This window comes from Podarcis filfolensis (assembly GCF_964270895.1).
Source record: "Podarcis filfolensis genome assembly, chromosome: 10".
Lineage (NCBI taxonomy): Eukaryota > Metazoa > Chordata > Lepidosauria > Squamata > Lacertidae > Podarcis > Podarcis filfolensis.
Genome location: NC_139612.1, coordinates 70696728 through 70724392, shown reverse-complemented (window position 1 = coordinate 70724392; position 27665 = coordinate 70696728). Strand labels below are relative to the sequence as shown.

The following is a 27665-nucleotide window of genomic DNA, read 5'->3' as shown; positions in this document are numbered from 1 at the left end:
AAATGCTCCCTTGGAGGAGGAAAAATGTGGATTTTGGGTCCTGTTTCAGACTGACTGCACAGAAACCCATTCCTTCAGTTCCAAGCTGCCCTCCCTCCTGCAGTTTCCTGGTCTACAAACCCAGGTGGGATGAGAGGAACCACGAGGAACAGGGTGGTCCTCAACTTGGAATTTAAAATCTGGCCAGCGGGTCGGGAGCCTCCCTCACCAGCTCCCCCCTGCCCAAATTCATCCTCCCGCCTGATCCCTCTGGAGATTCCAGCATCCTTCGCCTGCTGTCCTGTCAAAGGGGCAGGAGCCCTGTCAGAATATTACTTGTCAGTCTCCCTCCCTCACACTTTCAAGGCACCTCTGGGAGCTTATTTCATCCTTGAAAGAGAAAGGAATGCAAAACAGCACCCTCCCCGCTTGAGATTGTGGGATGTGATCCAGGAGAGGCAGTCAAGTACAATATTCCTTGTAATTCTAGAGAAGACATGCCAAGGGATGTTTGGTCCAACCAGCTGAAACTTCCTGTTCCTCCTGGCTGGAGCATCCTTCCTTTTGCATGTGATAGAAGGTGGGTGTGGCCTCACCTGTCCAGGTAACAAAAGGACGAGTCACGCGGCACACCTCCCTCTTTTTGACTTCCTTCTTTGTTTGTCCAGTTTTTAGCTAGGACTGCAGAAGCGCTGGGATTATTCCCCCATATGGGGTAGATCCACATGTACATATTTGTAACCAAATCTGCCTTCAGGAATCCAACTGTGAACCGATGTGAGTAAACCTCTCTTATTGACTTTGAGTAAGTTTGTGGCGTCTTTATTCTTTTAAGAGGAATTCAAGGGCATTTACCAGGAACGTACAATCTTAGACAGACTGAATTGTATAATAGTGAGAGGCTTACACGAGCCTGCAACCAGCTATCAGCTGTGCATGTAAAAAGGGGGAATGTAAACTCTGCTAAGTAAAGGAACTTGCTATTGCAAGTTAGGAAGGATATTAATAAACAATATTTCATCTCCTGCCACCCTGAACGTTCCCAAAATCATCCGGCACTGCACGGCTCCGCTGAAGGTTTCCTGGTTCTCTTGAACAAGCCTTGATGAAATCTGCGGGTGCAGAGCAAGACGACGGCAGGCTTGAGGCTGGCGCTGGGAAACTTGCCAAAGCATGGCTCTCTTCCCAAGTTCTTGTTTGTGTTTGTTGTGCAGCTGAGACACGGAAGAGTCTCAGCCACGCACCACCTGTGGCATTTCGACCCCTGAAGTATGTTTTATGAATGCCCAGCTCACTTCTGCAATTAGTTGGAAGGGACCCAAAAGCTAATCTATTTCAACCCCTGGCAATTCTTACTTGGCTTTAAACTGTTTGCAGTATTGTGCAATGCCATCTTTTGATATATTAATAACTTGAATGGTTGCAACCCGCCCTGGGACCTTAGGGTGACGGGCAAGGAATATGTGGTTACCATAATCTTAATACTGTTACGTGGCACCCAAATCTCTGAGCGGAGCGATATCCCAGGGCTCGGTTTCCATGGAACAGGCAACAGTGGAGACCGTGGTGTCTTTAGGATATATGGTTTATTTGCAGAACATATATACAACCTGAGCCCTGGATGGAGGGGCTCGCAGACTTAACACTCCAAAAGGTCTTGCTTCTTCCATACTGACAAGCCTTGGAATCAAGCGAAAAACAAACTGATAATTGCACTGAACTCCAGCAATGGAATCCTCCGTTAGATTTTAACCCTTGCCAGATCCAGGACTTTCCGCCTGCAACTAAAAATAATAATAGTAATAAAAGCAATGCAACTTCTAGAAACAACTACACAGATAAAAACAGCTGGAAACTTTTTTTTTCTCCTTTAGTGCGGGGAGGGGACTGCAAAGAAACTTCATGGAGATCAGCTTTTCCCCAGCAAAAACTGCTGGAGGGTCCAGGGACTCAGAGGCTGCAGGAAGAGCCTCTTCCCAAACTGGAAGGAAAGAGCCACAACCCCCTGCCTCTCGTGTGTGAGTGTGGAGGTCCTTCACTGCTGGGCCCTGCTGTTCCCTCGCCACGAACCCCTTCGCCACGATCCGCCCCACTGACTTGTAACCTGAAGCCCTGTTTCATTAAGGAAGCTGTAGACAGCGCTCGCTTGGTCCATTTCTCCGTCTTCCCTGAACATCCTCGCCAGACGCTTCAGGCGAATTTCCAGCTGCTTCCTCTCAAGGGAGTGGTCTCCAGGGATCCTGGCGGCCGCCTGGTACATCTCTAGGGCCCGGCTCTTCATCCCCTTCTTGTGGAGGAGGAAGTCCCCCCAGTGTAGGTAGATGGACTGCTGGCATCTCTTGCTGGCTCCCGGGAGATCCTCCATCAGGTTCAGGTAGATCTCTTCCTCGTAAGCCGGTGACCTCTCACCGTAAGCTTTCGCCAGCTTCAGCCGGGTGAAGATGGAGAAAGGATCCATCTCCAGAGAGCGCTTGAAGCTCTCAATGGCAGCCTCGACGGCTTCTTCATTGACATCGCCTGGAGAGTGCTCCAACATCTGCAGGTAGCACATGCCAAGGTCGTAGTGTAGGAGATGGTAGCCAGGATCTAGGGCGATGGCCTTCTTCAGAATGGAAATGGTCCGGGGAAGGGATTGCTGCTTGTACAGCTTGGAGACGATTCGGAGGACTTCGGGGTTCACGCTCTCCTGGGCAACATCGTCCGCAAGGAAGAGCGCTCTTTCCGTGTCCACCGCCATAAGGGTCTGAGCCAAATAAGCTTTGGCTTCGTAGTTCTGCGGCTGGCGAGCAACGACTTCTTCCAGCAACTTCTGGGCTTCTTCCCGTTTTTCGGCAGCCCAGGAATGAGTGTAGGAGGCATAAACGGAGATGGCCAGTCCGGCCCGGAACTCCTCGTTTGACTCTTCCGCCTCCAGTGCCTTCCGGAAACATTCTGCGGCCTGGTCCCCGTTCCGGAAGCCCCCGGCCAGGAGGGACCAGCCCTTTTGAGCGTGGATTTCGGGGATCATCGCAGAGTAGGCCTCTGGGCCGGCCAGGGACCGGCAGATGTCGTGGCTGCGTCCCAGGTAGAGGTCCACCATGTCGTAATTGAGCAAGCGGTAGTAGACCCAGGCGTAGTTGCCGTAGGTCACCAGGGCCTGGCGGGAGAAGTTGGCGGGGTGGTCCCGCCTCAGAGCCCCCTCTGCTTCCCGGAGGCTGTCCAGGGCCTCCTCGTAGTTCCCCTGGAAGTCCTGGAGGTAGGCCCTCATGGCCAGGTAGGCGCCTCGGTTGCGGTGCGGGGTGTGCTGGGCCTGCGGGGCCAGGGTCTGCAGGATGTGCAAGGCATCCACCTTGTCCTTGATCTCAAAGTCCCAGGTGAAGTGGCACTGCAGGCTCTCCAGCTTCGATCTCAGCGGTCGGCTGCAGAGGGAAGAGGCAGGGAGGGAGGGAGGGAGATCGAGAAAGGGTGAGGGACACTCTTGAGAGGATATACAGTCCTACCTCAGCTCCCGAACGCCTTGGGAGTCCAACATTTGGCTCCCGAACGATCGAAAACGGAAAGTGAGTGTTCCGGTTTTCCAACGTTCTTCCTGCAGCCGATTGGAAACCGCACTTTGGAAGTCAAATGTTTTGGATGTCAAAAAGACTTCCGGAACAGATTCTGTTCCAAGGTATGACTATACAGTGGTACCTCAGGTTACATACGCTTCAGGTTACAGACACCACTAACCCAGAAATAGTGCTTCAGGTTAAGAACTTTGCTTCAGGATAAGAACAGAATCGTGCTCTGACGGCGCAGTGGCAGCGGGAGGCCCCCTTAGCTAAAGTGGTGCTTCAGGTTAAGAACAGTTTCAGGTTAAGTACGGACCTCCGGAACGAATTAAGTTCTTAACCTGAGGTACCACTGCACAGTATAATGAATTGGGGGAAAATGTTTAAAAGTACCTTTAAAAAACAAACAAACTGGAGTCTTTTTTCATGGGGATAATTTAGGGGGAAATCCCCAGGTGTCCAAAAAAGGCTGTTTATGTATGCTACTATTGTGGCCCGTGTTTTGCCAGCCCAAATATGGAAACCGAGCGAGGTCCCTACCAAAGAAGAATGGAAACTTGAACTGATGGAATATGCGCAGCCTGCAGATTTGACATACAGAATAAGAGAGCAAGAAGGATGCATGTCTAAAGAAGGCTGGGAAATGTTTACTGATTATATGGGTGAAAGTTGTATACATTTAAAAACCCTGGCAGCCTTAAGGTAAATTAAACAGTGCAAATAAGTTTTGATGGTGTAACAATGGCATACTGAAGGGTTTAGGTCATTCACAATATGCAGGGATGTACAGTAGGCAAAATGAACCATGGAAAGAGAGGAAGGGAAGTCATTGATCTGAGGTTGTTTAAATGACTATCTTGAAATGTAAATTAGAAAAATCTAATAAAACTATAAATAAGAAGAGAGACAGAAAGGATGAGGGGTGCTGCGGGCAGGCAGTTCTTTGCTCAAAAGGGCCCAGAAGATTTAGGATTTAGACTTGGGCATCACTGGAATGTGGCCTCTTGCCAAAAAAGGAAGGGTCACACCTCTTGCCCCGCCCACCTTTACCCCAGGCCCCGCCCACTTTTGCACATAGGCCCGCCCACCAAAGTAGGCGCTTCCTCCTACTCCGTAGATTTGCCCATAGAGTGTCAGAATAACAGCTCCGTGGGTAGAGCAGGAGACTCTTGATCTCCGGCTTGTGGGTTTGAGCCCCACCTGGGGTAAAAGATCCCTGCACTTCAGGGGGCTGGACTAGATGACCCATGGTCCCTTCCAACTCTACAGTTCCACGATCCTATCTCCAGCCCTACCTGCAGATGCCATCAGGGAACCACAAGATTTTAGAGTTGCAAGGGACCCCGAGGGCCATCTAGTCCAGCCCTGAGATCTTCTGCATGCAAAGCGCAGGAATTCGAGGAAAACAAAAGTCCTTTGGAGGTTTTTAAGCAGGGCTGGGAGGGCCGCCTGCCAGGGATTCTTTAGCTGAGATTCCTGCCTTGCAGGGGGCTGGACTAGATGACTCTGGGGGTCCCTTCCAACGCCACAATTCTATGATCTCCAGTGCCAGAGGCAGCACACCTCTGAGACTGTGCGCACGCCATCCTTCAAAGCACATTTAAAGTGCGCACGCACTGCCAGAACCCTGGGGACTGAAGGATGCTTGGAAATGCCACTCTGATGTGTAAAGTGCAGTTAACAGGGTTCTTTCTGGGTGGGGGGGGGAACATCCTGGGGGTTCTTTTCCTCAGTACAGTGGCACCTCGGGTTAAGTACTTAATTCGTTCCGGAGGTCCGTTCTTAACCTGAAACTGTTCTTAACCTGAAGCAGCACTTTAGCTAATGGGGCGTCCCGTTGCCACTACGCACTTTATGTTCTCATCCTGGGGCAAAGTTCTTAACCCGAGGTAATATTTCTGGGTTAGTGAAGTCTGTAACCTGAAGCGTATGTAACCCGAGGTACCACTGTACTGTGAATGTGGTACACCACGAGGTGCGTGGCCCCGCATATGCTTAAGACAGCCCCGGTCATCTAGTCCAGCCCTGAGATCTTCTGCATGCGAAGCAGGTGCTCTAACCACTGAGCCACAGCTGCCGCTCTCCTGATGTCGCGGGACTCTCGCTCCCGCTGCCCTTGGCCATGCTGGCTGCCGAAGCTGGGGTCCAGCAACACTCAACTTGCATTGCAGGGGGCCAGGCTATGCTGGGCGGGGGTGAGGTTTCCCTCCCATCTCTCCCATTCTGGGATAATAACTCCTGCTGCACAAAATGCAGAACGGGAGGTCTTTAAGCCGGAGGAGTCAGATCTACGCAGGAGGAGTCCCTGCTTACCTCATTTTTCCTTTTCCAGAGAGGAGGCTGAATTTCGCAGGAAGCGAACTTTCCCTCGCCAGCGGTCCAGCAGTCTGCAGGATGCTACCTCCGTCTGCAAACTTTCGCCTCGCTTTCTCAGTTTATATAGCATCGCGGTGAGCTCACTCGGGCAGAATAGAAACCGAAACTCAAAAGAGAGATTCGTTTCTTGCTTGGGGAGAGGAATCTTGCTTGGCTGCTTGCAAAGCCTCCAAGCGGAACATTTTATTTTTATTTTTATCCCCCCCCCCCCAAGCGCATCATTTTATCCGGCCACTCGCGGAAATGAATAAATCAGGGTTTAAACGTGGGCCATAAGGCAAAATTGTATCTTGGCTCTCCCCTGCAAACGATGCAAGGTTCCTCCCGGCTCGTTTTGCTCTCCATCCTTGCCTGCTCGCGCCCCAGTCCGCTCCCCGGTTCTCCCGCCCCCCGCTCTCCTCCCCATCCCGATCCCATGTCCACAGGGTCGGAAGGGATCCTCAATCCACACTTGCAAGGTCTCCCCAGCTCGGCAGGGCAGAATCTGAGTCAAACAGCTGCCTCCGAGCCTCTGCGAGGCTTTGCAGAATGAGCTAGTTTCTCTTTTTCTCCCGATTCCAGGCATGTCTACTTGGAAGTAAGCCCCAGGCTGGCCACGGAGGAGAAACCTGCAAGGGGGGGGGGAGAGGCTCCAAGGGCGAGGGGCATGGCTGCGTTCCTGGAACAGAGCACCCAGACAGCGGTGCCCATCTTGGGGCTGAAAACCAGGCAGGTGCTGGTCCAAGCCGGCAAAAGGCCTCCTTGATTCTCCATTTGCAGTGCAGCACCATAAAAGCTGCCTGGGCTGGAGGATGGAGTTTTGTGGCATTGCGAAGAAGTGTGCTAAGCTTTTAAATGAACCCCTTTGCAAATAAAGGTTTGTGGAGCTGTGGTCTAAAGTTAACCACCGAGCCTTTTGGGCTTGCCGATCGGAAGGCTGGCGGTTCGAATCCCCATGACGGGGTGAACTGTCCCAGCTCCTGCCAACCTAGCAGTTCGAAAGCACGCCAGTGCAAGTAGATAAATAGGTACCGCTCCAGCGGGAAGGTAAATGGCATTTCCATGAGCTCTGGTTTCCGTCACAGTGTTCTGTTGCACCAGAAGCGGTTTAGTCATGCTGGCCACACGACTTGGAAAGCTGTCTGTTATAAGAATTCTAAGATCTCAAATATAAATTAAACATTCATAAATGTGCAAGGCTTCAGGTTTCAGGATTGCTCTCCTGTACTATTTCAGACGCATGGTTCATATACTTATGTATGTGTTTGCCTTGCACATTTGTTGTTGTTTTAGTCGTTTAGTCGTGTCCGACTCTTCATGGGGTCATGAAGAGTCGGACACGACTAAACGACTAAACAACAACAACAAGATGCTACTGGACAATTTTTTAATTTTGGGGGGAAGGATTCTGTAGACCATCACGGCTACCTACCTGAATCCTTCTATGATGTATTTATGATGTTTTGGGGGGTGATCTTGGGCTACAGGGTGGGCAATTTCAAAAGTCTATATAAGGACCTGCGCACTATTGTTCAGGGTTCCTGTGTGCAGTGAGAGGGGGACCCTGTTTCAACAGATTAATAAAGATCAGGCTTACTAGCTGCTTTGCTTCTCAAATATACTCTGGTTGGTCTCTGTTATTCCCGTCTACCGATAGAAAACCAGCATAAGGACTCTATACGGGCTCTTGGATACCCCATGCTATGGTGTCCAAGCTTTTTTCAAAGAGGGCCAGATTTGATGAATTGAAGGGCTGTGAGGGCTGACAAAAGTTGTTGACCTTTCTTTAGGATTTAAGTTGTTGAGGTTCTTTTAGGCTTTTACCCCAGGAAATAAACTGTCACAGGGGCCGGGCCAGATTAAACCGACTTGCAGGCCAAATTAGGCCCCCAAAATGGACTTTGGACATGCCTGCAAAGGGAAAAGGAGCAGGTTTTTTCGTATAACGCCTATGCATTAATTTTATCATTTCACCTTGTTTTGAGTCTTTTCTTTTTCTCATTAACAATCAAGTGGCGTGTAAATTTTATGGAACAAGTGTTCATCCTACAATGGGTGGGGAAACCCAGCCAGATAGGCAGGGTATAAGAAGAAGAAGAGGAGGAGGAGTTTGGACTTGATACCCCGCCTTTCACTCCCCTTCAGGAGTCTCAAAGCAGCTAACATTCTCCTTTCCCTTCCTCCCCCACAACAAACACTCTGTGAGGTGAGTGGGGCTGAGAGACATCAGAGAAGTGTGACTGGCCCAAGGTCACCCAGCAGCTGCAGGTGGAGGAGCGGAGATGCGAACCCGGTTCCCCAGATTACCCGGTTTCCCAGACTACTGCTCTTAACCACTACACCACGCTGGCTATAAGAAATAAAATGATTGTTTATTATTATTATTATTATTATTATTATTATTATTATTATTATGAATGCAATGAAAATAATGGATCCTACCCGACCAGCCATCAACGCAGGTGTCTATGGTGTCAAAGATACTCAGCAGTTTGCAACTCTTAACACCCAATCTGGCTTTTTTTAAAAAAAAAACACCCTCTGGGTTTGATCTCAAGCGCTTACATTGAATAAACCTGGTATCTTGCGCTCAGGCTGAAGTGAACAATTGCTCTTCCACAAGCTGCACTAGGCTCCGCCCTCTTCCCACAGAACCCACAGGCTCCGCCCTCTGCCCCGCCCCGAACCCCATAGGCTCCTCCCCCAGCCATATCAGTCAAGGATGCCCTTGGCCCTGCCCGTTCTCCCTGGTGTTTGAAGGCAAGGAAGGAAATCAAGGAAAGCCACCAGAGAAGGAGACTCGAGTGATAAAACATGTAGAGCTTTGTTTGCAAGCGCGAAGCCGGGGGAGCAGGCAGGTCTCGCTCAGAGGGCCACGTCGCGCGGGTGGAGCAGGGAGAAGGCGCCATTCTTGCGGAAGAAGCTGTCGATACGGCACTTGGGGGTGGGGGCGATGTGGCTGGTGGCCAGCTTCCCTGGGGAGACAAAAAAGGGTCAGGGTGAAGAACAGCAGAGCCTCCTGTAGGATCAGGCCAGAGAGTGGCCCACCTACTCTAGTGTCTAATAAATAATAATAATAATAATAATAATAATAATAATAAACTTTAGCAACTTAACTTCAAATACAATTTACATCCAGCGTTTCTATTGAAGGAATGGGTTTCCCAAAACCCCAAAACTGACTGTGCAGGCAGTTTGAAACAGGCACCAAAATCCCTATTTTTCCTTAGCTAAAATCCATTAACTTGAGCTCTGAGTCAATGTATAAACAAAAACCCGGCTGTATAAACAAGTGCTCAGAGCCCTCTCCTTTATCAGTTCGTGACGGCAAGGATGGCCTTGGCTGTTCCAGTAGAGCAGGGATGACACGTCTAGGTCTTATCTTACCTCCTGACCACACTCTGACGCACAGACCTAGTCCGGGAACAGCGCCAGGAGACCTTCTTACCCCAAGATAAGGAATACAGGAACAGGAACAACCTTATATGGTCAAGAGTACAGGAAGAGGAACAACCTTATATGGTTGAGAGTACCGGAGCAGGAACATCTGTGATGTGAACCTGCGTGTATAAGCTGACGTGGCTGGATTCCTGGGGAAGGGGGAGAGGGTGCCTGGAGGATATATATACTGCATGAAATTTCTCATTTCTTTGGACTTGCTGTGGACTGACCACGCAAGTGCCTTTCTGCTGCTCCGGAGAGCAGAAACAAAGAACTCTTTCTCTGAACCAACCCTCGGTGTCATTTGACTTCCTTCCTCCCATCCGGGAGCAACACAGAGCCCACCAATCGGTAAAGTCTAATAAGGCTACACTATAGGCCAAAGAAGCGTTCCTTAAGGCTTCCTTCTTTGTGCGGCACTCTTGGTCAAACCAGCAGCGCCCTTTAGCAGTGCGTGGCTTGCCAGCTGAGTTTATGTTGACAGAGACCACATCCTGCAAGGACTCAATGAGATTTTCGTAAGCCGTCAGGGAGGAGTCTATTGATAAATTGTTTATTACAATTGATCTTAACTTAACTGCAGTTTGCTCGTGTGCTCAAGACATCGTTTCCATAAAACATATTTTGTTGCACTGTGCAAAATATGAGCAGGCCAGGGCTGAACTGATATTACCCTTGCTGGTACCTTTCCCGGGAAAATCAGAGGCTCACTATGTCGGGTTCCTATTGGAAGACCGGACAAACGCCAGAACATTAGCAGTGGCAAAGTTTTTATCGGTGGTTGCAAGAACCAATGACCCCTATATTCTGAACAAAATGCTTGTTTAACCTGGAGGTACGCTGTCTGAATTGTGTATCGCTTTGTAACGATTTGTTGGGTCTCTGGGCCGTAATAAAGATTGATGATGAATTGACATCCCCCTTGCAAAATAAAACGACTTTCCGCCCTTACCTCTGGGGTATCTTTTTATGCCCACCCTTGTTCTGCTGCACTGTATGGTGGAATCTACACCCATATTGTTTTTTAAAAAAAATACGCTGTTTTAAAAAAACCACAACGTTTCGAAAAATACATTAAATTTGGCATAGCTCGCCGCCGCCATCCAGTGTCACATTCGTGTATTGCACTTTGCAACGCATTTAAAACGTTTCATTTGCAGCCGTAAGTCCTGCCAAACTAAATCTAATACGTATTTCCTCGGACGCATCTCTTCTCATTTTTAATCCACTGCTCATAATTCAAATCCTGCCCGCGATTTCACATGGTTATGGTTCTTTCCCAGATATTCTGAGAAGGGTTTCCACTCTTCAACGCAGAGTTCGCCGTTTTGATCTCTCCTTCCCAGCGTTCGCCAATTCTGCAGAGCCCATTAGCTTTGCAAGCCTTTCCTCTTTAGTTGTGTCATCTTCTTCCTTCCAATTCTGCGCCTATAGGATTCTGGCGGCTGTTGTTGCGTACATAAATAGTTTGATCATATTCTTTGGTACGTTTGTCCCCAACATCCCCAGAAGAAAAGCTTCAGGCTTTGGAGAATTGCCAATTTTAACATCTCAGCACTCAGTGTCAGGAGTTCAGCCTACACTCGAGTAGGACCCTGGCAGAGACACAGGCCCAACTGGCATGTTCCCTCCTCCCTGGTCATTTGTTTGGGAGCTTCAAAAGCTTTCTTCTGCCCAAACATCACAGCGACCAATGCCAACAGACATCGGCACATTTTGGGATCCGCAGAGTCTTCGCATCTTTTCGTGACAGACCTCAGCAACTCAGCATTTTGGCTAATCTACTTTATTTACATATAACACATACGGAGCACTGCAACATGGCTCCCTCCCTCTCTAGCATCAGAAAGCAAAGAGAAAGAACAAAGGACAACAACTTCCGGGTTGGCGCCTCCGGACAATGGCGGAATTCCTCTGATCGGGAGGAATTCGCTGCGTGGAAATCAGGGTCTGGCCGCCACGGCAAAGGCGGGGACCCATAAAAATCACAGGCGGGAGAAGCCTGTGAACGTGGGATTCGGCTGGCACCTTTTGCGCCTCCCCTACTTGCGGGGAAACCCGGTTTCGGGGATCCGGAGCGACGTGGGGTGAGTGGCGCGGTGCTTTGAATCGACTGCTTCTTTCACGGAGGGAAGCCGCATTGCTGTTGCCGGAGAGCGCTGACTTTTTCCTGTGGACAATTTGATCTTGAAACAACTACCCGTGAGTAGAACGGAAAATTGGATTTTTAAACGTCTTAATTTGGCACCGAAACGGGGAGGTTTTAAACAGGAAGTCCGCCTCCCCCTTTTGTAAATAGACTGAAGCAAAGAGGCTGCAAGCTAAAGTCTTGGAAAGTCTTCTGTAAAGAATTAAACCTCCATCGGCTAAAATCGTTAAACCCCCCTTGGAAGCAGGAGAAGAGGAGGGAAATTTTAGATCGCGTAAGCCTGCAGGAGAGAGAGTGAAGAAAGATAAATTACCACCATTTTGAACCTGGAAACGGGCTGCCAGTAAGATTGACGTTTTGGGAAAGTCCATTGACTGTGAATAAAACGTATGTTGACAGATAGTTAAACAAGAGAAATATATTGTTTCCATTGTTTCCTTCTGCGCTTAAAAAGGAGCAAAAGTAACGGAAAATTGAAACTAATTTTGTTGCTGGATCTGCGTTTAAAAGGACTGATACAAATAGAAATTGTTTCCTCTAGAGGGAGCCTTTGAAACTGTTACAGGAGTGGAGCTGGGGAATTTTCCAGCTGCAGAGATAAAAGACCGTGAGAATCAGGGATTGACCTTGGACTGGTAAGAATGTCGACAGAAGAAGCCTTAGTGATTGCATTTTGCAAGATAAGTGCTTCATTGGAACAGCTTCATAAGAAGACGGATGTGTTGACTATTAAAATTGATAATCTGGGACAAAAAGTGACTGATTTGGGACAAAAAGTGAACATCTATACAGAAACTACTCAGGAATCAATTCAGGAATCTACTTTGACATGGCAAGTTGTGGAGAAGGCGAGGGAGAAAGTTGTTGTTGAACCTCAAGTAATACAAGTGGAGAGAGCCCAAGCCTTACAGAGGCAATTTGATGAATATAAGTTGTTGCCTTCTACGACTGAATTTAGAGAAAGTCAGATTTTGAGGATTGGAGCCCCGCTTGGATTGGAGAAGGAAAGTTGGACAGATCCCCTTATGCAGGGATGTTCTGGCTTTTGGGACCTGGATTTGGGTCAGGAGGAGATTGGAGTTGTGGGGGCCTTCAGTTTTGGAGGGATTTTGAAACACGTCCTGAAATATCTTTTCGACTTTAGTTTTAACTACGGAGAATGGGCTGACCTGTCGAGAAGGAATAAACAACAAAATTTTTTCCTTCCAGTAGCACCTTAAAGACCAACTAAGTTAGTTCTTGGTATGAGCTTTCGTGTGCATGCACACTTCTTCAGATACCTGAAGAAGTGCATGCACACGAAAGCTCATACCAATAACTAACTTAGTTGGTCTTTAAGGTGCTACTGGAAGGAAAAAAAAATTTTGTTTTGACTATGGCAGACCAACACGGCTACCTATCTGTAACGCGAAGGAATAAAGACATTGTTAGGTTGGAGCTTCTCCGAGATCTACTCCTCAGCGCCAAAGGAAGGAAATTAAGAACAAGATCAGCAGAAGAAAAAGTAAAGTGTATGTATAAATATGAAGAAGATCTGCAGAAGGGACATGGAAAAGAGTTAAGAGCCTCGGACAGAAGATCACCAGGTTGATGGACCATATGGAATTGATAGAAAGGACTGGCAGAATCCGAGACCAGGGAGAAGAGACGGTGGAAGAAGATTGGAAAAAAGTTTAAAATTTATTTATAGAAATATTGTAAAATTAATGAGTGTCAGGAAAATGTTGGAATGAAATTACATGGCTTTAGTAGAAATGTTATAAGGAGTTAAGTACAAATAAGTTTTATGGTATTAATGGTAAGATAAGGTTAAAATAAATTAAGATAATTATATGACAGAAAACAGAGAAAGATGGAAAGGATTTGCTGAAATAATTAACAACTAGAATACAAAAAAGGGAGGTGTGAGGAGGTCGATGAAACAAGTAAATGAAAGACAAAGATATGGAAATATTGGATGTGTTTTTAATTGTTTCTGCTTTTGTTTTTGTTTTGATGTATTGTTTTTTTTATGTATTGTAATGTATTGATTTGTTTTGTTTAATCTTTTTTTTCTTATTTCTGTAATCTTTAAACTTTTAATAAATATTATTTTTTTTAAAAAAGAGAAAGAACAAAGGACAATAGTCCCACTTCACAGAACGCAGTAACACAAACATCCTGTCTCCGTGACTTCCCAAAACATATACCGTCATGTAATAGACAAAAATCCCATGACTGCAATCAAGGAGCAGGAATTCTAACACCCAGCTCCCACAGGGGCCAACGAGATGCCCCCCAAGGGAAACCTGCAAGCAGGATTTGAGCACAAGAGCAGCTCTCCCTTCCTGCAGTGTCCAGCAGTTCAGAAGCTGTGTAGGCAGAGCTGGTCTGTTAGAATTCCTGCTCCATGATTGCAGTCATGGGATTGTTGTCTTTCACCTGATGGTATATGTTTTGACTCCACAGAGGGGGAAGTGGCGGAGAACAGCATTGGCCTTTTTTGCTGCTGCATCACACTGTTGGCTCATGTTCAGCTTGTGGTCCACCAAGACCCCTAGATCTTTTTCCCGTGTACTGCTAGTGAGCCGGGTGTCCCCCATCCTATATTTGTGCATCTGGTTCTTCCAGCCTAACTTCAGAACCTGGCATTTGTCCCTATGGATCGGTCCCGCTTTGGCCAAACCCAGTTGTAGCCAACCGCTCTCCTGATGTTCTTCTGTCCCCTCCCATCCGCCCTGCCAGGTTCTCTAGAATAGCATTGGCCTTTTTTGCTGCTGCATCACTGTGGGCTCATGTTCAGCTTGTGGTCCGCTAAGACCCCAAGATTTCTGTGGAGGCAGCCCAGAAAAGCAACCTGACATTGCTGTGCAACCCAAAGCCAATTCCCGCCCACTAGTCTTTTCCAGGGGGCACCCAGGACTCCCTTCCTCTCCTAGCAGCTGTAAGGAATGATATGGTTTGAATGGACCTAAAATGGTTGGAAACCACCAACACAAAAGGGATGCTGTTGATGAACTAATAACGAACTGTGTTTGTCAAAGAACCAATGGAATGTGCATGTTCCGGCCAAGTGAACGCTACACACAAGGAAGCATAAAGACTGACTATACTACACTAGTTGCAAACAATGAGTGTTGAAACATGCCAAAAGCTACTCAGCACTAGTTCCGAGCAATGAGTGTTGTGATTTGCCAAGAACAGGCCAAGGACAAAGGACCTCTTGTTATTAAATATACCAAGAAAAAAGCCCACCAAGAACTCTGGCCAGTATGAGTTTCAGCAGTGGGAGTTGTCCCTACTCCCAAATCAATAGTCAATAATTCGTTACAGCATTAGAGAAAATAAGTTATAAAACATCTAAATTCTAAATTATCATAAGTTATAATAATTTAGAATTTAAATGTATTTTCGTGTAATGTTTGATACTTCCAGCTGATGAAGGTGAAGACATCAAAACAGGGCCCTGTCCTGGTTTCTGATCCATAATTTGACTTCTGACTTCTGCTTAATGATTGAAACTAAGACCTTCACGTCGAATCTGACTATGGACTAACATGAACTTATCTCTGCTCATAAACTCTTATCTCTAATGCTGTAACGAATGATTGTGTTATACATATCCTTATGAGTTTGAGTTTGTAATCTCCATCTGAGTTACAGTTACAGATAGGTAGCCGTGTTGGTCTGCCATAGTCAAAACAAAACAAAAAAAAAATTCTTTCCAGTAGCACCTTAAAGACCAACTAAGTTAGTTCTTGGTATGAACTAACTTGCTCATCGTCTAACATTGTATATGCCATCAAATGCCAACAGTGTCCTTCAGCTCTCTATATTGGACAAACAAGCCAAACCTTACGCCAAAGAATAAACGGACATAAATCGGACATCAAGAATCACAAGACAGAGAAACCAGTAGGAGAACACTTCAATCTCCCAGGACATTCTATACAAGATCTCAAAGTAGCTGTATTACTACAAAGGAATTTCAGAAATAGACTGGAAAGAGAAGCTGCTGAATTGCAACTCATTACCAAACTTAAAACCATGGAGAGACCTGGTCTGAACAAAGACATTGGATTCTTATCTCATTATACATGACAAAGCCATTTTTCACCTTCTCACCCCTTGCTTTTTCCTGTAAGACCTATTGCAGTCGTTAAGAGTCGTCAACAGGCTCATCACAGCTATCTGCCAATCACCCATTCCCACCACCCTTCTGAGTAATACCCCTCCCCACCTTCTCACTATATAGAAAGATCTGGCAACTTCTGTTTCAGTGTATCTGAAGAAGTGTGCATGCACACGAAAGCCCATACCAAGAACTAACTTAGTTGGTCTTTAAGGTGCTACTGGAAAGAATTTTTTTTGTTTGTTTTGTCCATCTGAGTTAGTAATCCTTGTCAGAATACATACCGGTACTTTCGAATGAATTAGTTTTTGTTACAATTGACTATTGATTTGCGAGTAGGGACCCCTCCCACTGCTGAAACTGATATTGGCCAGCGTTCTTGGTGTGCTTTTTTCAAGAACATGCCAAGGAGCGAGGAGTGACATAACTCAGAAGAGCAGCAGGAAGAGTATATAAGAAGAGACTTTTCAGACCGGTTGCGCTTTCCTAGGGTACACGGCGTCTCATATATGTTAAACAACAGATAAAAGAACCTATTTGGTCATATAACAGAGCCGAGTCCTATGCGCCAAGGTCCCTTCGGCCCCCTCGATGAAATATTTCAGGGGGTCAACCCCACCAAAGCTTTTGGACATTGCCTTTCAAGTGGGTGTTTGCCACATCAAGGGATCAATTGTGCAGGGTGGGGCTTGTTAACGGAGAAATCTGAGGGCTCCCTTGGACAAAAAACAAGGACACCAGCCAGGAATACCAGAGCAAAACAGCAGCCAGTAGGCTTGGTCTTTATTGAAATCTGTCGCGACAGGACTCCCACCTGCCACCAGGTGGAACAAGATGGAAGCCCCAAACAAAAGTGAACCCAAACTTTTATTAGCTGCTAATCCCCATGTTACACCACCCCAAACTACATCACTCATACATCACGGTTACGTCATGAAAGGGGAGGTCTGGTGGCAGTAATCTGAGCATCCTGGACCCTGCCCCATGATCCCCCTTGCCCTCCACCAAACACCCATCAAGTGTAACAAAAAAGATATTTACATTTCCCTGTTTCCCAGCCAAGTTAATCACACCCTTTTGTCTTCATCTGGGTTTGGTATTTCTGGAATGGCTACCTGTCTGGCACTCAGGTATCAGGATGCCAGGAATTATCACTCAGGCAGAGGGGCTGCTGAGCAGCTGAGCTCACATGTCCATATGAATTTCTGAAGTTTTCCCAGTGAGCCAGTACATAGAGACATTTATCAGTGAATTCTTACATTTGGTATCGTGCAGCAAAGGCCCTTTGAATAGATAGGAAGAAACTGTGATGAAGTGTTTTGTGGGGACAAATCACAAAAGTCACAAAAGCGACTGTGCTGATTTTGGTAGTGGGCTGCATATGCATGATATCTGCTGGAGGGGCAACCCCCCCAACCTATACATAAATTCCTGCAACAGCTTACCCCCCGACATTTAATTTATCCAAAAACAGCAGCATCCCTCCCGCAACCCCTTGGTTAGTGCTGTGGGTTAAACCACGGAGCCTGGGGCTTGCCGATCAGAAGGTCGGCGGTTCGAATCCCCGCGTCGGGGTGAGCTCCCGTTGCTCGGTCCCTGCTCCTGCCAATCTAGGAGTTCGAAAGCACAAAGTGCAAGTAGATAAATAGGTACCGCTCTGGCGGGAAGGTAAACAGCGTTTCCGTGCGCTGCTCTGGTTCGCCAGAAACGGCTTAGTCATGCTGGCCACATAACCCGGAAGCTGTACGTCGGCTCTCTCGGCCATTAAAGCAAGATGAGCACCGCAACCCCAGAGTCGGCCACAACTGGACCTAATGGTCAGGGGTCCCTTCACCTTTTAGCAGCACCCCTCCCACACCCCCTCGCTCCCACTCACCCATCTGCCAGCCATAGTTGAAGTTGGTGGTGACAGGAAAGGTATATTTGTCCTCCGGGTTCAAGAGCAGGCGCAGCTTCAGGTAGCGCTTGCGCCCTTCGTCCTCGTGCGAGATGCCCTGGTACAGGAGGTTGCGCAACTCCCGAGGCGCAGGCTTCATTTCCATCTCCAGGATCGCGGCGTCCACCCCGGTCAGGTCCCGTTCCCGCGCCAGCCCTGCGGGGGCTGCCGTTAAAGGCGGGATGGGGCGCTGGGGGGTTACGTCCAGTGGGGCAGGCTTGACAGAGGGGAGCCGTAAGGTGTTGTCCACAGCCTTCTTCCGACGCTCCCTCTGCGCCTGCTGCTTGGCCTTCACAATGGCACCGTACTTCTGGTGCCAGCGGTAGCGCATCACGAGCTCTTTGTTGTACTCCTCCTTCCAGAAGTTCTGTTGTAGGGTGTCCATGTTCAGCGGCCGCGCCATGGCTGGCTAAGGGACCTGCGGGCAGCGCCCAGGACTGCCCTCGTTGCCACAAGCCAACCGGTGAGCCAGAGTCAGTGTGCCGGGGTGGGCATCCCTGGGGAGACCTCCTTGGGGTAGGCAGCGACTCACAGATGCTTCAAGCAGCCCCTTGTGATGTCATGGGTCTCCCCAGCCTCCTGCCAAAGGCATTGGTGGGGGGCAAAGGGACCCTCAGCGGTGGCCCAGCTATGCCGCTATCTGGACAGGGATAGCCTAACTCAGGGGTAGGCAAACTAAGGCCCAGGGGCCGGATCTGACCCAATCGCCTTCTCAATCCAGCCCGTGGATGGTCCGGGAATCAGTGTGTTTTTACATGAGTAGAATGTGTCCTTTTATTTAAAATGCATCTCTGGGTTATTTGAGGGACCTTCTGACATTCTTAAGAGTATTGTTCAGAATAGCGGTTTAGAAGACGTACTAAGGAGGATAAAAACTCAATGAAATTCAAAACATTGACGATCAGTTGCACATTTATTCAAAACCCATTTAAAACTATTTAGTGAATTAATTCAACAAGATTTGATCCTGGGGATACATCAGAGCGAAGGAAATTCAGAGCATAGAATCTTTACATATAACTCTGTACCAAGATGTGCAGTCCTTAATTTTGAGGTTGTCATATTGCAAAAAGTGAAAGTCTGGACACAAAAGTTGTTGAGCTTTATATATATATATATATATATATATATATATTTGAAGCTTTTGAGCTATTTTTAAGGAATATCTCAACCAAAAAACAAACAAACAAACAAACACATCCGACATGGGTTGCCATAGACTCGAATTTCCTCAGACATTTAAGCCTATTTTTGAAAAATCCGCTTAGATGTTATTTCTAACCAGCGAACCCGGGAAATTCCGGACGCATGGGAGCCCTAAAATGATGAAGTGGAGCAGTGCTTTTTTCCTGTAAACATTTTGTAAATCTCTGTCTTTTGCCCATTTACTGTATTTTCCCCAATTTGAACTACAAAATGGTGATTTTCTTGAGTCAAAAATGAGAGTACCCCTAAACATTTTTTTTAAAAGAAAAAATGCACTTAAGAGGAGAAAGGCTGCAATTAGTTCTTTGCTCTGAAGATGTGAAAAAAACTCATTCCCCAAACATTCCGGCCAAATCAAAGGCAAGAAATCAAAAAGGCGTCTAGTTAACCCGGAGTAAAAACAACCCATGTGTCCCTCTGTCATTTCTTATCTCTGTGGAAGAGGCTGCCCTTCCGCCCTTTCTCCGTAAGGCTTCTCCACCCGTCACCACGCAAGCGCCACAGGAGGGTACCGCCCCTCGCGGACACCGCGCCTGCGCCGCCCCTCCCCGCGATTTCCCCGCCCGCCGCATAAAACCTCCTTACGGCGGCTGCGCGGGGCCATTCTTCGCGGAAGCGCGCTCCTCGTCCTCGTCCGTCAGCAGCCATGGCCGGGCGGGGGAAGCTGATCGCGGTGCTGGGCGACGAGGACACCGTGACCGGGTTCCTGCTGGGCGGCGTCGGCGAGCTCGACAAGCACCGGCGCCCCAACTTCCTGGTGGTGGAGAAGGAGACGGCGCTGGCCGAGATCGAGGACGCTTTCCGGTGAGGGCCGCGGGGGGGGGAGGGGGGCGCGGTTGCCGTGGAGACGGCGCGGGAGAGACCATTCTGCGGGCACGGGGGGGGGTCCTCTTTGTGTGTGTGTGTGTGTGTGTGTGTGTGTGTGTGTGTGTATATATATATATATATATATATATATATGCAAATCGGCAAGAACAGATATATGTGTGTGTGTATGTCTATACAGTGGTACCTCGGGTTACAGACGCTTCAGGTTACAGACGCTTCAGGTTACAGACTCCACTAACCCAGAAATATTACCTCGGGTTAAGAACTTTGCTTCAGGATGAGAACAGAAATCGCGCAGCAGCGGGAGGCCCCGTTAGCTAAAGTGGTGCTTCAGGTTAAGAACAGTTTCAGGTTAAGAACGGACCTCCAGAACGAATTAAGTACTTAACCCAAGGTACCGCTGTATATGCAAATCTGCAAGAACAGATATATGTGCGTGTGTGTGTATATATATGTTTGTGTATGCGTATGTTTATATATATATGTTTAAAAAGCTCCATTATCCGCTTGTTCTCCTTCTCTGAATTTTATTGATGTTCCCCGCCTTTTTCCTCTCCTCCGAGGAGCCCCATAGGGGCATTTACGTGGCTCCCCACCCCTCATCTCATTCCCCTCCCAACAACAGCCCTGCAAGGTAGGCTGGGCTGAGAGATGCAGAGGTTGCCCGGCAAGGTCACCCACAGTGACCTTTCTTGGCTGGCTGGTGGGATTCGAACCAAGGGCCTGGTTCTCATAAATGTGGCTTGCTTCTATCATTGTCTGTTTCCTGTTTCTTACATTTCAGATGCTCTGCCACGCAGCAGTGGCCCTTCCCAAAGCAGAAGGGGAAACAGACAGTGGGGAGGGTGGGTCCTGGGCCCTAGAGCTTGTGCACCCTAGGGTGCAAACCAACACACCCTAGGGGCACAGGGGGCGCTGTGGTCTAAACCACTGAGCCTCTTGGGCTTGCCGATCAGAAGGTCGGCGGTTCGAATCCCCGCGACGGGGTGAGCTCCCGTTGCTCTCTCCCAGCTCCTGCCCACCTAGCAGTTCGAAAGCATGTCAAAGTACAAGTAGATAAATAGGTACCACTCTGGCGGGAAGGTAAACGGCGTTTCCGTGCGCTGCTCTGGTTCGCCAGAAGCAGCTTAGTCATGCTGGCCACATGACCCGGAAGCTGTATGTACTGCTGCAATGGGAAGGTAAACGGCGTTTCCATGCGCTCTGATTTCCGTCACGGTGTCTCATTGCGCCAGAAGCGGTTTAGTCCTGCTGGCCACACGACCCGGAAAGCTGTCTGCGGACAAACGCTGGCTCCCTTGGCCTGAAAGCGAAACGAGCACCGCAACCCCATCTGAACCCAGGCCTCTGAGTGCAACCCAGCAAAAGCCGACCATATTTGCGCTCCACTGCAATTTCGTAGTACTTTCCAAGGCTTGTGTTGCAGTCATTTCAGAGCAACGTTGCCTCCTGAAGTCTGTGATTCCTGCATTGGACTAGACCAGAGGTTCCCAACCTTTTTTGACCATGCCCCACCTAAGCGTCTCTAAAATCCTGATGCCCCATGCCCCATGACACATAATTCTTATTATTCGGAAAGCGAACTCCTATTCACGTGGAGGAAGCTTGAAAGGCCAGTCACTGTTAATAACGCATTCTCGAATTGCCCCTCTTAAAAATCGAATATTTATGTCCCAACCCTGCAATTCTAAGCCCCTTGGCTGCAATCTTCCTGTTGATCTTGAATGGCCGCCTTTTGTGGACATGCAGGCATGTCCAACAGGTGGATCATGCTCTAATGGTAGATCACTGGACGCTCCCCTAAAAAAAGCTCAACCACTTTGCCCTGCACCCCAAAAAGGGGTGCCAGTTTTTAACTCTGTGAGTAGATCGCAGTCTCTTGGGAGTTGGCCACTCCTGGTGTACAGCAAAGGGAATGGGTGGCTTTCTTTCTCCCCCCACCCCTTTCTGGAAGAAGCTGGGTTCAGGCAGTGCTCTGTTTACACACAAGCACCCTGTCCCAGCCAGGCCCTTCGGATCCGGACGCAGCCGCCCTCCACCAGCCCTCTCTGCTCCCTGGCACCCAACGAAGGACCTGCCTGCTCTTCTGTGACCTTGAGGAAGCTCCTTGCAGCGGATCCTTCTGTTGGATGTGCCCTTTGCTGACCCGGGGGGCTGGTGGCTCTGTGGAAGGCAAGATATCCAACCTTGGCGAGTGCATACGAAGCAGGGAATCCTTACTGAATGTGTGGTGTGTAAATAGGCTCACCAACAAGAAGTAGCAGTAAGAAAAGATAAGAAAAGAAGAAATGTAATAATATCGGAATTAGCCCCATAGGTTATACACCGTACATATGAACTGTATATGTTGCACATACTGGAATAGACCTTTATGATAGCAAATAACCAGTAAATTTTTTCACAGTTGTTATCATTCAGCCTGTTGCGCTTTGTGTATTGTGACAACTGTATTTGCTTAGCAAGGACTCAATCTCCCATCAGCCCCAGCCAGTTGCTAGGGATTATGGGAGTTTTAGCACATGCAAGCAGGAGTTGTGTTGGTACTGCACCTCACAGCCCATAATCTCCCTGCCTGCCACCCTCTCTGTTCCTGAACTTGCAATGGGGCAGGGTCCACTTCTGAGATTGTCCCTCCTTCAATCCAGCATGGCTTCTGCGCTAGTCTTGTGGAATCGTAGAGTTGGAATGGAGCCTGATGGTCCTCTAACCCCCTGAAGTTGTTATTGTTGCAGATTACACAATAATAATGAAATAATAATTTATTATTTATACCCCACTCATCTGCCTGCATTTCCCCAGCCACTCTGAGCAGCTTCCAGCAAAATATTGAAATACAATAATTCATCAAATATTAAAAGCTTCCCTAAACAGGGCTGCCGTCTAAAAGTCTGGTAGTTGTTTTTCTCTTTGACATCTCATGGGAGGGTGTTCCACAGGGCGGGAGCCACCACTGAGAAGGCCCTCTGCCTGGTTCCATGCAACCTCACTTCTCACAGGGAGGGAACCGCCAGAAGGCCCTCGGAGCTGGACCTCAGTGTCTGGGCAGAACGATGGGGGTGGAGATGCTCCTTCAGGTATACTGGACTGAGGCCGTTTAGGGCTTTAAAGCACCAGCACTTTGAATTGTGCTCGGAAACGTACTGGGAGCCAGTGTATGTCTTTCAGGACCGGTGTTATGTGGTCTCAGTGGCCGCTCCCAGTCCCCAGTCTAGCTGCCGCATTCTGGATTAGTTGTAGTTTCCGGGTCACCTTCCAAGGTAGCCTCAAGTAGAGCTCATTGCAGTAGTCCAAGCGGAAGATAACCTGAGCATGCACCACTCTGGTGAGACAGTCTGTGGGCAGGGAGGGTCTCATCCTGTGTACCAGATGGAGCTGGTAAACAGCTGCCCTGGACACAGAATGGACCTGCGCCTCCATGGACAGATGTGAGTCCAAAATGACTCCCAGGCTGCACACCTGGTCCTTCAGGGGCACAGTTGCCCCATTCAGGACCAGGGAGTCTTCCACACCCGCCCGCCTCCTGTCCCCCAAAAACAGTACAGTGGTACCTCGGGTTAAGAACTTAATTCATTCCGAAGGTCCGTTCTTAACCTGAAACTGTTCTTAACCTGAAGCATCACTTTAGCTAATGGAGCCTCCCGCTGCTGCCGCACCCCTGAAGCACGATTTCTGTTCTCATGAAGGAAAATTCTTAACCCGAGGTACTATTTCTGGGTTAGTGGGGTCTGTAACTTGAAGCGTCTGTAACCCGAGGTACCACTGTACTTCTGTCTTGTCAGGATTCAACCTCAATCTGTTCGCCGCGATGCAACGCTTTGAGATATAAATGGGACGTTTGCCCCTTGTCTGCTGTTGCAACCGGCTCCAGGTACCAGTCACCCAGCCGGCCTGGCGGCTGTCTCCCAGTCCCCAGAGAGTGCTAGGGACACCCCGTTGGGGCAGGCCAGCAGTGACCCTCTTTTGCTCTGCCCCTCCCTGTCCTCAGGAGCTTCCTGTGCCGCGACGACATTGGCATCGTCCTCATCAACCAGTACATTGCGGAGATGATCCGGCACGCCATCGACGCCCACACCAAGTCCATCCCGGCGGTGCTAGAAATCCCCTCTAAGGAGCACCCTTACGATGCCTCCAAGGACTCGATCCTGCGCCGCGCCAAGGGAATGTTCTCCGCTGAGGACCTGCGATAGACCGGCTGCTCCTCCAGCATCAACTCTTCCATCAAGAGCCTTCCCCTCCTCTCCTGTTGCTCCTGCCCAGGGGATGTCCCTGTGGTCCCCTACATTCCCGCTGTTTGGAATTTCTAGCTCTAGTGTGTCTGCGATATTTTGGGAGCTGGGAGGGTGGGGACAGCTGGGAGCTAATGTTGCACTTTCTGCTGCAGTGCTGCCACTACTTCCCTTCCCCCCCTTAGCAGGAGCTGTGTTCGAGTTCCCTTGTGTGCTGTAATTTACCAGGGAGCTTCTCCATATACTCCTGTGGCCCTTTCTCCTACCCCACAAAAGGGGGTCCCAAGGTATATTTCTCAGCAGAACGATTTGGGATCTTTTGAGGGCCCGACATTTCCTTGTCCTTCAGGACTAAAGTCCTGATCCCTGGTTGTTGATGCAGCAATACACTTACAACCCAAATCTACACACACACACACTCCTATCTGTGAAGTGCAAACCGGTGAGCTTTAATTAAACTGAAAGGCAGAACGTGCAATTCTCTGCAATTTGTGTCTCGAGGATGCATGCAGGAGAAAATGTCACGATACCTCGTCAGAGGTGGTGTCGCGCCGGGAAAAATTTCTGCCGCTTTCATTCTGCCGTCCTCCGTCAGACCTCTCTGTAGCCCTCAATTTGCACAAATATTCTCCACTGAATACCGCTTGTTTCTTGCAAAAGTCCTGCCTGAGGTGAGTCTCAGAGAGAAAATAGACACCCAGCCGTATTCTTCTGTGCTTTTCCATGTTTATGACTTGTGCTGTTTGTTTTGTTCTGAATATAAGATATATGTGATCTTTAATAATAGCTAATCGTAGTTATTATTTTTGTGATTCCTTGTGAATGAACCTGTTAAATTGAGGGGAGGAACTTAAGGAGTGGACTCAATAAAAACTGTCTGTGAATCACTATCCTTTTTTCCACGGGTATTTTTTCCTCACCCCCGTCTCCTGTCCAGAGCCAGGAATTATTTTCAGCTTCGAGTGCGTGGGTCATTCTTTCCCTGAAACTGCAATGAGGAAGTTCTCCAACTCAGTTGCCCCATGTCTGCTGAGCGGGCAGCAAGCACGTCAGCAGCAGCAAGCTCTCTGCCTTTTTTTTCTTTTACTTTACTGCCTCTCCTGGTCTGCCCCGCGGAGGACCTTAAGGTCCACAAATAACAACATTTTGGAGTTCCCAGGTCGCAAGGTGGTTAGATTGGTTTCAACTAGGGCCAGGGCCTTCTCAGTGCTGGCCCCGACGTGGCGGAACGCTCTGTCACAAGAAACTAGGGCCCTGCGGGGCTTGACATCTTTCTGCAGGGCCTGCAAGACAGAGCTGTTCCGCCTGCCCTTTGGTTTGGACTCAGTCTGACCCTTACGTTTCCCTCCCCTTATGGTTTTGATCTATGGGCTATTATTAAAAGGAGGCTGCATTTAAATTGCATTTTAACCTGTATTTTAAATTGTGGTTTTTCCCCTATTATGTTTTTACTGTAATTTTACTGGTGTTAGCCACCCTGAGCCCGGCTCTGGCCAGGGAGTGCAGGGTATAAATAAAATTTATTAATATCATCATTATTAGAAGGAGCTCAGGGTCGTCCCGGCGGTCAGACTCTTGCGTGCCACATGGATAGTAGCCCCTTTCGAGGAGGAGATAGCCATGCTTAGCGCGCCCCCCATGGAGAGGTCTTGGAGGGGGCAGCTGGATCCTGAGGAAGACCTGGGACTCCTGAATTTCAGGGGGTTGGGCTAGATGACCCTGGAGCCCCCTTCCTGCACCACATGTCAATGATTCTATGGCACAGAGCACAGAACTGTTTTATTAAACTGCAGTTCATTAGATGATGGCTCGACCTTTATGTGCGAACTCTGACCAGCAGGCTTCTCAGTACTGGATTTACGTATAACCTAAACAAGCTATAGATTAGGGCCCCCTCTCTTGGCCCCCCCCCAAATTAAAGGGGGCTAAAATCGGATGTACATTTCCAAAATAGAAGATAAAAAACAAAATAAAACCTACATATAGCAACAGTGTTCTGTGTTGTGTAGGCTCCTCTGATGTAAGTCATGGGCCCCGCCTGCTAGCCTGCTCCCTAAAAAATCACTGCTTTGCTTCTTTCTATATATAGGGTTCCTACATTCTGCATGGATTTGTTGCATGGCAACATGTGCAGATGGCTTTGATACCTATTAGGTCCAATTACCATATAGCATATATTCCACACAAAAAACAGCAACCATTTGTTGTTGACAAAGGACCGCTGGACATAGAAAGGGCCCCATTACCTTCAGGAGTTGAAAGGTAAAGGGACCCCTGACCATTAAGTCCAGTTGCAGACGACTCTGAGGTTGCGAGCTCATCTCGCTTTACTGGTCGAGGGAGCCGGCGTTTGTCCGCGGACAGTTTTTCCGGGTCACGTGGCCAGCATGACTAAGCCGCTTCTGGCGAACCAGAGCAGCGCACGGAAACGCTGTTTACCTTCCCGCCAGAGCGGTACCTATTTATCTACTTGCACTTTGACGTGCTTTTGAACTGCTAGGTTGGCAGGAGCAGGGACCGAGCAACGGGAGCTCACCCCGTCGTAGGGATTCGAACCGCCAACCTTCTGATCGACAAGCCCTAGGCTCTGTGGTTTAACCCACAGCACCACCCCAGTCACCTATTCAGTAGCTTAGGTAAAGGGGCCACTGACCATTAGGTCCAGTTGTGACCGACTCTGGGGTTGCGGTGCTCATCTCGCTTTATTGGCCAAGGGAGCTGGCGTACAGCTTCCGGGTCATGTGGCCAGCATGACTAAGCCGCTTCTGGTGAACCAGAGCAGCACATGGAAACACCGTTTACCTTCCCGCAAGAGCGGTACCTATTGATCTACTTGCATTTTGACGGGCTTTCAAACTGCTAGGTTGGCAGGATTCAGTAGCTTAGGGCCTCATCAAATCTAAATCCGGCCCTGAGTCTTCTCCATTTGCAGCATCTCCCATCCGCTGCTGTCGAATGGCTCTTACCATCAGAAAGTTCTTTCCAATGTTGACTTGGAATCACCTTGTTGTCATTTGAATCCATTGGCTTGGGTCTCATCTTTGTCATATCCAGTTACAGTGGTACCTCGGGTTACAGAAGCTTCAGGTTACAGACTCCGCTAACCCAGAAACAGTGCTTCAGGTTAAGAACTTTGCTTCAGTATAAGAACAGAAATCGTGCTCTGGCGGCGCAGCAGCAGCGGGAGGCCCCATTAGCTAAAGTGGTGCTTCAGGTTAAGAACAGTTTCAGGTTAAGAACGGACCTCCGGAACGAATTAAGTACTTAACCTGAGGTACCAGTGGATTCGTTTTTCTGACGTTTAATGCTACACTGCACATTCCATGGCATGGCATGTAATTCTTAAGCTGCGCATGTTTCTATGTGCCGTGCCTCTTTAGTTGTGATTCCTGCGTTGGAGTGAGTTGGACCAAGTAGTCTCCTTCTAACGCTACAATTCTATGCTTTACTTACCGGCAACAAAACACAATACGAAGCAATGGTTTATTGTTAGCTTACAAACCATGGTTTAACTATGGCTTGGCATTATGGGTAAACTCAGCACCCTCCCTTTTCCAACCTGTTTTTTCTTTTTAATTTACACACACCCATAATTCATGATTAAAAAGGACGTGGGTGGCGCTGTGGTCTAAACCACTGAGCCTAGGGCTTGCCGATCAGAAGGTCGGTGGTTCGAATCCCCGCGATGGGGTGAGCTCCTGTGGCTTGGTCCCAACTCCTGCCCACCTACCAGGAGGCTGCAAGTAGATAAATAGGTACGGCTCCGGCAGGAAGGTAAACGGCATTTCCGTGCAGTGCTCTGGTTCGCCAGAAGCGGCTTAGTCATGCTGGCCACATGACCCGGAAGCTATCTGCGGACAAACGCCGGCTCCCTCAGCCAGTAAAGAGAGATGAGCGCCACAAC

The 27665-nt window shown here is 48.6% G+C and overlaps 3 protein-coding genes and 1 long non-coding RNA gene across 4 annotated transcripts; 2 read left to right on the top strand and 2 right to left on the bottom strand.

The window, feature by feature from the left end:
- Nucleotides 1–1546: 1546 nt before the first annotated feature.
- Nucleotides 1547–6002, bottom strand: LOC310743771 (interferon-induced protein with tetratricopeptide repeats 5-like). The gene is made up of 2 exons (XM_083574230.1): nt 5823–6002; nt 1547–3377 (listed from the first exon to the last, which is right to left on the bottom strand). The coding sequence occupies exons 1-2, from the start codon at nt 5825–5827 to the stop codon at nt 2015–2017; spliced, it is 1368 nt and encodes a 455-aa protein (XP_083430356.1). The 5' UTR covers nt 5828–6002; the 3' UTR covers nt 1547–2014.
- Nucleotides 6003–8664: 2662 nt separating this feature from the next.
- On the bottom strand, nt 8665–18010 carry SPMIP1 (sperm microtubule inner protein 1). Its single transcript, XM_083573195.1, has 2 exons — nt 17442–18010; nt 8665–8839 (listed from the first exon to the last, which is right to left on the bottom strand). Exons 1-2 carry the CDS (start codon nt 17902–17904, stop codon nt 8730–8732), a joined length of 573 nt encoding a protein of 190 aa, XP_083429321.1. The 5' UTR covers nt 17905–18010; the 3' UTR covers nt 8665–8729.
- A 1258-nt stretch (nt 18011–19268) lies between these two features.
- ATP6V1F (ATPase H+ transporting V1 subunit F) lies at nt 19269–24651 on the top strand. Its single transcript, XM_083573249.1, has 2 exons — nt 19269–19511; nt 23521–24651. Exons 1-2 carry the CDS (start codon nt 19354–19356, stop codon nt 23720–23722), a joined length of 360 nt encoding a protein of 119 aa, XP_083429375.1. The 5' UTR covers nt 19269–19353; the 3' UTR covers nt 23723–24651.
- Nucleotides 24652–26102: 1451 nt separating this feature from the next.
- On the top strand, nt 26103–27187 carry LOC310743189. The gene is made up of 3 exons (XR_014538868.1): nt 26103–26397; nt 26648–26814; nt 27043–27187. It is a non-coding gene; the product is annotated as an uncharacterized lncRNA (long non-coding RNA).
- Nucleotides 27188–27665: the final 478 nt, after the last annotated feature.

Bases quoted from the DNA above. Each gene is read 5' to 3' on its own strand.
- SPMIP1 (XM_083573195.1), bottom strand. From the start codon at position 17,904: ATGGCGCGGCCGCTGAACATGGACACCCTACAACAGAACTTCTGGAAG. The intron at 8,840-17,441 runs GTGAGTGGGAGC...TTGTCTCCCCAG, and splicing joins CAACTATGGCTGGCAGATGG to GGAAGCTGGCCACCAGCCAC.
- ATP6V1F (XM_083573249.1), top strand. From the start codon at position 19,354: ATGGCCGGGCGGGGGAAGCTGATCGCGGTGCTGGGCGACGAGGACACC. The intron at 19,512-23,520 runs GTGAGGGCCGCG...CCCTGTCCTCAG, and splicing joins GAGATCGAGGACGCTTTCCG to GAGCTTCCTGTGCCGCGACG.